This window comes from Diceros bicornis, chromosome 6 (genome assembly GCF_020826845.1).
Source record: "Diceros bicornis minor isolate mBicDic1 chromosome 6, mDicBic1.mat.cur, whole genome shotgun sequence".
Taxonomy (NCBI): domain Eukaryota; kingdom Metazoa; phylum Chordata; class Mammalia; order Perissodactyla; family Rhinocerotidae; genus Diceros; species Diceros bicornis.
Window position 1 is genome coordinate 26,525,971 of NC_080745.1, and position 10,941 is coordinate 26,536,911.

The 10,941-nt window shown below is 43.6% G+C and overlaps 1 protein-coding gene across 4 annotated transcripts in view; it reads right to left on the minus strand.

The window, feature by feature from the left end:
• The window catches only part of TAF5L (TATA-box binding protein associated factor 5 like), a 32,819-nt gene extending 21,931 nt beyond the window's left edge, over positions 1-10,888 (minus strand). The window contains exons 1-2 of one of the 4 annotated variants that reach the window (XM_058543075.1): positions 10,558-10,888; positions 443-587 (exon numbers count right to left, since the gene is read on the minus strand). In XM_058543075.1, coding sequence (XP_058399058.1) covers positions 443-584 — 142 coding nt within the window. In that variant the 5' untranslated portion in view covers positions 585-587; positions 10,558-10,888. Of the gene's footprint in view, positions 1-442; positions 588-7,083; positions 7,184-9,840; positions 10,332-10,557 lie in introns of those variants that run through there. The other 3 variants (XM_058543076.1, XM_058543074.1, XM_058543077.1) reach the window with 3 other exon arrangements.
• Between the last annotated feature and the right edge of the window lie 53 nt (positions 10,889-10,941).

Sequence of the window (10,941 nt, forward strand, 5' to 3'; positions counted from 1 at the left end):
ACCTCAGGAACATGTCTATGACGCCAATATTTCCAACCACTGCAGCCAAAGTACTCACTCACCCAGCAAACCTGACTTCCACAGGCAAGGCTCCGAGCTACAGGAGAGGGGACACGTGCAAGAGGGGGACAGAGACCCTAGCCCATGGATAATAGTTTATAGAAGGAAAAAGTTACACATAACATCATGTACAGATACAATCATTTAGAATTCTGAGGCAGGATATATTACGACAGGATGTTTTTACAAGTGGCGTCTGACCATGGCTTTGAAGGACAGACATCTCTGGGACAAGCGCCCCTCATCTAGTGCTGCCGGCTGAGGCTGCTGGACACTGTGCGCAAGCCAGCACTATCTCCAGAAGAGGAGAAATCGCTTCTTGTGGACCTTGACATGAGCTCTCCTGCTCCAGCTCGCCCCCAGGAGCAGCCCCCATGGTTACCTGTGAGATTGGCCGCCATCTCCTCAGCAGTCTGTGACAGCCGCAGTCCTTGCTTCAGGGGACCGTCTGAGTCCACGTATTGCCGGCGTTTGAGGTAGCAGGACACTGCCATCTGAATCTGTTCAGTACGCACTCGTTTCATGACCTTCGAGGGGAACCACAGAACTATAAGGGACCTAGGAGATCATGCAATCCAGCCAGGACATCATAGACAGGTAAAATAAGTAGTAGAGAAAGAGTAGCCACATGGCTAGTTAAGTGACCTAGTTAAGACACAAAACTAACCTTCGTTACCAACCTGATGCTCTCTTCCATATTATCTATTTTCCCAGTGACAATACAGCCAACTTTATTTATGGAAAGTTGGATTATCGTGGATAGTAAAACCCCAAAGATCACTCCCAAACTCCTTTTAATTCCATGACTTCAGTCTGCCTGATGGAACTTTTCATTCGAGATGCTAACAAAGAGCAAACAGGAGTAGCTGAATGTCAGGGCCTTTTATTTCTCCTGCCTACTCTGTGAGAGAGGTGTTAATTAGCAGTGAACCAGCCAAAAAAGCAGGCAGGAGGCAGCACAAAATCAAAGATCTGAGAAATTCAGAAACTGGATAAGCAGATTTTGAGGAAGTGAGAGGTTAATAATGGGGAAGAGAATGCCATGTTTTTTTCTTAATAGTCAGGGAAAGGCTGCCAGGACTAAGTCAAGGATTTCAGCACTGTGTTTTCATTTTTATCGTATTACTTACCTCTTTCACTCTTGATTTGTAATCGCAGGTACAGAAAACCACCAAAATGGTATGATGGTATGTATATGTGTTAAAATACGTCTCATGAATTCTTATAAGAAAGGAAAATAGTAGGAAATGCGTTGAACAGCGGTAAATTACAGTTGATAATTCAATCTACTTTGAGGGATCCTCCCCCACAGAAAAACAATTTTCCTTCACTACTACATTTATTATCAAGAATGACAGGAACCCCTGATATTGCCATGGGCCGCAAATACTACTTTGCCAGAAGTAAAGTATATTGCAGCCCAGACGACCAATGACAACTGGATGAATTTTTTTTTTTAATTTTATTTATTTATTTATTTTTCCCCCAAAGCCCCAGTAGATAGCTGTATGTCATAGCTGCACATCCTTCTAGTTGCTGTATGTGGGACTCGGCCTCAGCATGGCCGGAGAGGCGGTGCGTCGGTGCACGCCCGGGATCCGAACCCGGGCCGCCAGCAGCGGAGCCGCGTGCACTTAACCGCTAAGCCACGGGGCCGGCCCTGGATGAATTTTCTAAGTTCACTTCTCTTATGTAAAAAATATTCTCCCCTTCAAGATCAAAATATGGTGTCCATTTTGGAATGCATACGATGTTATCCACATACATGTGATCATCCCTACCAAAGTAATATTCTTGAATCAAGGGTTCCCAATTGTTTTTTGTGTAAGATGTGCTTTCAGTCACTTATTTGGATGTGCTTAACTTTCCAGCTTTAATTAAATGCACTGGCCTTCTCCTTTGTGATTTTCTCCATTCTTTTTTAAGACCCTAAATTCCTACCTTTCCAGAAATCTGTCATTTATTTTTTCTTAAAACTTTTTAAAAAGGTCATTTGTATCTAATTTTTATCCACCTCCAACTTCTTTTAGTGTATGATGTGTGGTGAATAACCAAACATCTTACCCAGATATTGCAGCAATTTGTTCCAAAATCATTTGCAAACAATTCTTTTGTGTGTGTGTGTGAGGAAGATCAGCCCTGAGCTAACATCCATGCCAATCCTCCTCTTTTTTTTTTTTTTTCCCCTGAGGAAAGACTGGCCCTGGGCTAACATCTGTGCCTATCTTCCTCCACTTTATATGGGACGCCGCCACAGCATGGCCTGACAAGCGGTGTGTCAGTGCGTGCCTGGGATCCGAACCCAGGCTGCCAGTGGCCGAGCGCGCGCACTTAACCGCTACGCCACGGGCCGGCCCCCGCAAACAATCCTTCTGAACAAAGTTGTGGTAGCCCTTTTAAAATATACTCTGAAGATCTACTTTTCAATTTCCTAAGTCATGCAACAGAGCAAACAGTGAAAGCTGAAGATACATGTACTAAAACATATATATCTATATATAAATATAAAATGTTAGGACATCATAAATGTTATTTTAAACTACGTGTATAGAAAGATTAAATTATCTATGCATTTCATTTCTGGATTCCCAAAGAGTATAAAATATTTGTTAAAAAGGAGAGGTACTGGGTCTGATATGGTTGAGATTCAGCGATACAATGAAATATATCAACCTATTTCCCAATACTGAACCATCTTTTCACTATGGAATTTGCCTCACTCAGTTCTGGTGTTATTAGTCTTTCACTGTATTGATAACTCAGATATTTTTTAATTAAGATTTTTTTTTATTGCTAATACAAGGATACTGATACTTTGAGAGCGGGGATCCCTGCTCTAAGCATTCATCTGTCCATCAATGAAGACACATAATAGTTTCTTTGTGGTTACTAATAAGCATTACTATATTAGTTTGACTATATCAATGATTCTTTATGGTTCTCCAACCTGGCTACCCATAAGAATCTCCTGTGAGTGTGTACGTATAAATAATTTCAGTCCTCGAGATTCTGATTCAATGTTATATTTAGAAAAAAAAAAAAATGTAGAAGTATACAGAGACTGTGACAGTACTGCCCTTCCCCAGTTTGGCCCAAAGTCAGGACTAGTCGCTCCAATTGGCTCTGCCTCCCCCTGCACCCCCAGCTCCCACCACCAAACGCCCCTACAACACCACTTGCTAAAGGTGCTTTTAATCTAACTTCAAGAGCTCTTAGTCTCCAAACTCTTCCAAAGCAGCCCGAGTCCTCGTATTTTAGCTGAGACCAAAACTTTTCCAGATTTCCTAATACCAATCTCTTGTTGCCATGGGAACTCATGCTTGTATCCCTGTGTGTCCCTTAGTGTTCCAAATAAGATTGGAATAAGAGATTACTTCTCTACCAGGAAAACACCGTGCATGTGAAAGACACAAGAAAACATACAGAGAATAGACTCTGCAATGACACAGTGTCCTCAAGGTGGGAAAAAGTATATACATGTCTGAGGAGGAGGGGAAAAGACACAAGTTAAGAAAGAGGAAACAAAAAGGAGTGAGAATGAACAACAGTAAAAACTGGCCGTATTTGAGACTGCTAGAAACTAGTTTGTAAATACTGATTTGCCCAAATTAGTTGCCCCAAATGGCAGTTTCTCTGAATCCAAAGCACCATTTATGGGAAGGGACCTTCCTTCAGGATGGGTGGTGAGCCAACTGTAGGTCCAAGGATCTTAAGGGCAGGAATGCTGGCCTTAACTCCCTTTTACAGCCACCCTCAACAAAAATACCAAAGACGTGACCCAAGTGACTTAACTGGATTTGATTCCAATGCACACATATTTCAAATGGAATAATTAATGAAAAGAGTTCTGCAGAGAAATCAGTTCCCCTCCCCCCAACTGATTTCCATAATACTAATACCATAAATGGACACATTAAAAAAAAAAACAAAAAACTCCTTAAAATAGACCTGTCTTTTAAGAGACTCAGACATGAGATGAACACTGTAATTTCAAGTCACCTGCTTAGCTTTTCCCATAATTATAAAATCTTTTAAATTTAAATTGAGTTCGGATATAATTACATCTTTGTTAAAATTTCAGGATTTCTCATACTTTTCAATTTACATAAAATATCTTAACTTTTAAAGGTAAAAATAGATGACCACATATCCTTCTCTTCATGTCACATTATTAGTATCTGGAAATTAAAATGAGAATTCTGACACAATATGTATCTATTTCTCATACATCAACAGTTGCCTACTGTTTAACTAATACTTCAACAAAGTTGCTATATGAAATCAGGACAGGATCATTTTCTTGTCTCAAAGTAACAACTGTGCAGGGAAAACTACAGCCACACTCTTCCTACTGAACTACAGAAACATGCGAGGCAAAGATACAGGGAACCCAGGCACACTCTCAAGATGATGATAATAATATGGGACTGCAGCCGAGTAAATCTCTTCATTGCATCCTAACTCCACTCACTTATGTTCAATGTATATGGTTAGTGGAGGGGTGCTTAGAAAGACACCCCTAATCACTTCACAGGCTAAGTACTACATAATTCCATGAAATGCCAGTAGGGTACTATACGGACAGCACCCACCCTGGATATAACGTGGCAGCTTTGAGTACGGATGAATTCAATACAAATCCAGGCAAACTCACCACCACCATCCTCAAATCAGCTCCCCAAGTGAGTATACTGACAGGTTGCTAGGTGTTTGTTTTTTTCCTAAGTAAACGTATTTTTTCCAATTGTAAATTTATCCTTAAAAACAGATAAAAATTATTCTGTATTTTTTTGTTAAATGAGATGTCATGTGAACTGCCTACTAGGTACTCAAATATTAGTTTTCTTCTCCTTACTTGCAGTAGTCTAAATGGCTGTAATAGCTATAGAAAGGTCATTTGAAGTGGGACCTAAAAATCTAAGCTTTTGCATTAATCATCTCGATAAAGCATATTCAATTTGCTTTGTGAAAATATAAATCATAGCTGAAAAATAAATGAGCCATTCTGCTCTCAGACTCAGTCATACCTCATATAATTTTAAAATTATAATCACCTTCCATATTCAGTCTTTGCTCATACACAGACTGACATGAATACACCTGAACTAGAAGCTATGCTCTTTTCCATGGTGTCCTAAGAAACAAATGGCACATGAATAAGGCTCATAGCTGGGAGCTCAGGATGCAACATAGAACCTGGAGGGTTTTTTTGCAGGGGGAGGAGGAGCAGAAATCATACAACCAGGCAGACAGACGCCACTAGAAATTGATTTTCTCCACCATCAGCAGGGACCTCTATGATGTCTCAGAAGTCTTTTCTTGTCAACTACTTTCTTTCCCTACAGCTTCCCACTGCTACCATTCCAAACCTGCACCAGTCTCCCTACCCAGCTAATGAATGAACTTGCTTCCTACCTCAGCAGGCTATTTACTAGACTTGAGATTCCTCAACTCTTGCCAAATCTAACAGTCATTTTTCCAGATTATCCCACATGGTCTCTCGCTGCTGAACACGCCTCTTCCCTCGAAACTCTCTCTCCCTTGCAAGTGTGTGGCTTGCACACTTGCAAGTGTGGCTCCCCCTCTTCCATTCTTGGTCTGCTTCTCATTCTTCACATTCCCTATCATCACACTACTTACCCAAGACTTACAGTCTCTAGTCAGATCACCCTCCTGAGCTCAAGTCTAAAAGACATTTCTACCCAGATGTCACAAACATCTGAAATTCACTGTGCTCAAGTTTATCTTCCTTTAAGACCTCTTCCTTCTCCTTGTTTTCTTAGTCAGCTTAAAGGAGCCGCCATCCACCACTAGAGCAAAAAAACCCAGTCATCTTAAGATTCTTTTCTCTCTCCCTCTCACTTCTAAGTGGCCATCAACTCCCTCTATTCTACACAGGATTCTCTCTTGCAGCCACTGCTGCTACCCCATCCTCTCTGCTGCTATTTGACAGCACAAATCACTTCTCAATTGAACTATTCCAATATCCTCCCACTTCTAGCCCTACCTCAAACCACCCTTTAGAATGCAGCCAGAGTAAAAGACAAATCTGATTATGCTTCTCCCAAACTTAAAATCACCACCCCCCACAACTGCCAATGCAGGCTGCCCACTCCTGCCATCACTGTTCTTTAGCTCCCCCAAACAGATGGAGAGAGCCCTGGGACAGGGCTTTTCTCATCTTTGAACCTCACATGAAAAATACAGTGAGTATTGTCAAGCTTCTGCTTGGAATTCTTGACAGTTTACTTTAGGCTCATGATTTCTCTGAATTTTTATGAACCAAAAAAGCCACAAATATTTGATTCCTACTTCAACACTTTTACAGCACAGAAAAATTATTTCTCTACAAAACCTCATTAACATGGAAGAGTATGGCACAATCTACAAAACAGATATTTAATTTACTGTTTGACTTCATAGAGAAAAATCTTCACGTATACTCTCTTTGCAAACACCACTACAGACAGAAGAAACAGAGAAGGGGGAAATATGTTTTCCTGTGTTTATTATTCTCCCTGAAACTGAATTCAAATGCAGCAAGTGAGGTTTCAGAGATGCTTTAATGACACTGAAACATTTGTGTGTGTCTCAGAGTCGAATGATCTTCAATTTTTCATTCTTAAGTAGTACCATCCAACAGGACTTTCTGCAATAATGGAAAAGTCCTAGGTCTTCACTGGCCAGTATGGTAGCCACCAGCCACAAGGGGCTATTGAGCAATGAAAACGTGGCTAGTGCAACCGAGGAACTGAATTTTTACTTTTAATTAAATTTAAGTAACCATATGTGGCCAATGGTTACTGCATTGCACAACACAGTTCTAGAGCATGGTATTTGTGAAACTAAAGCATCAGCATCTTAGCTTAAAAATGTTAATTCACAATGTTTTGCAAAACACTTCTGATTACTAAATTACCAAATCTCCGAAAGTTAGTATTTTGTTAGTAAAAACAAAGCTGCCTTTTACTATTACCAAACACTAAGGTAACTAAGATACAGATACATTTCAATACATCTTACCAGTAGAATATTTTACTTGACTGCTAAACAAAGAATTATGAATGGAAGTTCTCTACAGTGTTTTCTAAACCTTGCCAGTACGCAACATTCTTCAAAGTTTCTAAAAGTTAAAAAACAAGAAAAGGGAATTTGCTTCAGTAGAGACACACAGCAGCAATTAATTTCTGTAAAACAGCCAACTAAAAGGTACATTCAAACCTGAGACAACCTTCCTCTTGCAATGAGAAAATTAGGAAGAAAATTTTTTGGTTAACTTAAAAAAAATCTTTTAGGTTTACAGATGAAATAGTCAAATGTCTGTTTATAATCTTTAATTTATTAGCTTACATCTACATATCTAAAAACATTATATAAGGCAATATATTAATTCATGAAACAATTTTACTCCAACTATTCACTTGCACCTTCAACACCAGTGTCTCTGTGGTCACTTAAGCCACGCTGAATCATCAAATTCCATTTTCCAGAGCACATCACCTTCACATCTACCACATCAGCTATGATAGAGCACTTCTTGAATCCACACGATGCACTCACTGGAAATCTTAAGCTGAGCCATCAATCCCCATTCAGGTAGGCACAATTTTTTTCATTCATCACTGACGATTGATTGATTGCATAAATATCCCAAACTAGCATCGACTGAGGTTGTTTCAGCCCAATATGTATTTCCCAAACAGCACCTTTTTGTGTGAAGAGTAACTGAGAGAGAGTCCTGTAATAGGAGAGATTTGAACAAGTGGTGACATCCTCTTTTCAGAGGGACACTTTTGGGGCAAACCTTGCCTTGTAATCCGGCACATACAGTACATCCTTGAAGATAACGTTTAAGAGGGAAGGCTGCCTGGAATGATCTAAGGGTTTCTTCACTCCTTCTGTAAGTGCTCTCTCAGATTCTAGATTTGGATTAAAATGCCTATCTCTGCTAAGTAGTCATCTTCCTTTTGGAGTCACAGGCAGACACGAAGCTGCCAGGACAAGTAGATGAGCCTTCCCTACTTTCAATCCAATCACACACTACCATAGGCCCAGTCTTTCCAAAAAGCTAATCTGATGCCACCTGTGCTCAGCTTAAAAGGTTTCTACTGCCTCCACTAGTGTAGAGGATAAAAAAATTCAATCTCCATTGTGTCATTTGGAGATTACTCTGATCCACCTTTGTTTACCTAATTGGTGGGTACCACTTCACCCTCTCACCTCTAGGGGCTTTCGTCAAGCATCCTCCATTAACTGGAGGCACTCCCACACTGGCACTCCACCTGAGTTGAGCTAAATCCTACTCAGGCTTCACAGCTCAGCTCATTTCTCCGTCCTAAAAGCTTCCTTGAGCACGGCACCCTCCTCCACTCCCTGAACCCAGGAACAAACCTCCTATTACAGCACTCACCATACTATTTGTTTCCTACACCACCACTACTAATTCCTTACTCTTACTGAGTGTACACCACGGGTGAGACACTATTTCAAGTGCTGTGCATAGCTTATCTCCTTTACGTCTCAACAACCCTATGAGCAAGCTAACATTCTTCAGACAAGAAAGCTGAGGCCCAAAGAAGTCAGACACTGTCCTGAGGTTCCGCAGTGCTGGGATGGAATCTCAGGCCACCTGGCTGCAGGGTCTGAGCTCTCACTCTTTACAGTGTCCTGCTACCCAAAGGGTTTTTACATTAGATCAGGGGCTTCCGGGAGCACACAATAGTGAAAGCTTACCAGACGCTTGCAGAGAAAATGATCAGAATAGTTGCTACCTGAGAAGCTGTCTGCCACATAGAGATGCTGCAAACTTGACTTCTAGTTCTGTCCACTGGGTAATGTTTGTTTAACAGAGGATCCCTACGGCTTCCTGACAGCTACAACAGATCATCAAAAACAAAACCCCTTCCCGTTCTCCAGAGATGCCCTTCATAGGTATTATGAAGGACATCTGTTTGCAAAAAGAAAAACCAAAAAACTAGTTACTGAGCAGGTAAATGAGGTCTTTACCTGGTTTCACAGTGACAGAAGCACGTAGAAACGTCACATTTAGAAGCAGGAGCAACAAAACTCTTCCAAAACACACTAATCTGATTTATTGTTGATGACAAAGAAAAACGTTCAAGGCAAGCCCACCTTTTGGTTTTCTAGTTTAACACTGATTTTCAAGGCAAGAAGGATTAGTAATTCACAAAAAAATATCGAAGTTAGTATGCTTCACACTTAACACAAAAAAACTCTGGCCTACAAGGAACTTACAAGGCATTTTGCTAAAAAAGGAAATTACAATAGCTAATAGTTAATATTTACAGGGTGCTTTCTATATGTCAGGCATTTTTGCATCCATTATTCCTTTTTTTGGTACCCTTTAAAAGGTCTACTTTTAAGTTATCAGTCATTACCCCATTTTACAGAAGAGTAAACTAAGATTCACAGACGTTACACAAAATAGTAACGTGGTTTCAACCATAATCATCAAGCTCTAGTCACTACATTAAGCTTCTCGGAGTTTAAAGATGTGGCACAAACTCCCTTTCCTACTCCCACTTTCAAGCAGGGCTGTGACCAAGGCTGGGGAACGGCTGCTGTGTCCTCCCTCTACCCTACAACTCAGGTATATCATACACTTGTATCACCTAACAGAAGACAAACTCCGCCCTTACGGTGCTTCCCAACACAGCGCCCAACTGCTTATTCGCGGGAATTACCATTCCAAGATCTCAATCTGCAAGGTCAGAGTTTAGGTAAAATAAGACGAATGCCGCATGCGATTGGTAGACTTACCTTTAGATCGCAGAACCATAGAAGCTGCGAGATCCGCATTATAACGACATTCACAACTGATGGGAGAACTGCATAAAGCTTTCCTGTACTCCACTTCCGCTAAGTCTAAAACGACACCCTATTTCCCACTTCGGACCAACGCCTTACCTAACACATTTTCAGGAGCCTCGGTGCCTCGCGAGGACCGCCTAGGCGCACAAACCTTACACGCTGTCATGAGTTAGCCATGGCCACCTTGCGGATCGGATCCTCCAGCAACACTTAGTCTGACCCTAGACCTTCCCTGTTCCATGCAGAGATCGACCTCACGCCCATCCGCTCACAACCACCATGTGCGAAGTTCAATCTTGACTTCGGCCAAGAGACATTTCCTTTCTCCTTAAATGAAGAAACAGGTTTGGACCTGTGCTCCCGCCTGGCTGCCCCGCGCTCAGGACCCTTCCCGGGGAGCGCCCGAGGCCGCCCTGCAGGACCCCGGGCGGGAACGCGCAGCCCCCAGCTGGTGCGGGCTGCAGGCCACGCCGCCGGCCGCCAGGACTCGAGGCCCAGGGCGGAGGAGCAGCCGCGCCCGCGCTCCGAGCCCCGCCCCGCCCCGCCCCGCCCCCACCGCCGCCGGCGGGACTCCGCGCGCACCCCGCCCCCCCCCCCCCCCGGCCTCCGCGCTCCCGCGCTCCCTCCCTCCCCGGCCCCGTCCTCCCGCCGGTGCCCAGCACTCACTGAACATCCCAGGCGGCTCCGGCTCCTCCTGCCGCCGCCGCCTCTGGGATCCGGCTGCTTCCGCCTCCGTCCTCTCTGCGGCAGGTCTCCCTCCGACGGCCGGCTCAGCCGGGCCCCCGCGCCCCGCGCCCCGCAGCCTGCGCCGCGGCTCTGGGCGGCTGCTCCATGACTGACTGACACTGAGCGGGCCGCGGGCTGAGCGCTCGGGCCTCCGACGCGCAGCTGTCTCCGCCAATGAGCGAGGCGCCTCGGCGCTCGGCTGGCAATGCCTCGCGTGCGCGCCGCCCCGCCCCTCCGCGCCGCCGGCGTGGGGCGGAAGGAGCGCGGGGCCGCTCCCACGTGGTGGGCCGCGCGGAGCCCCGACTAGCCGCCGCCGCTGTCCTC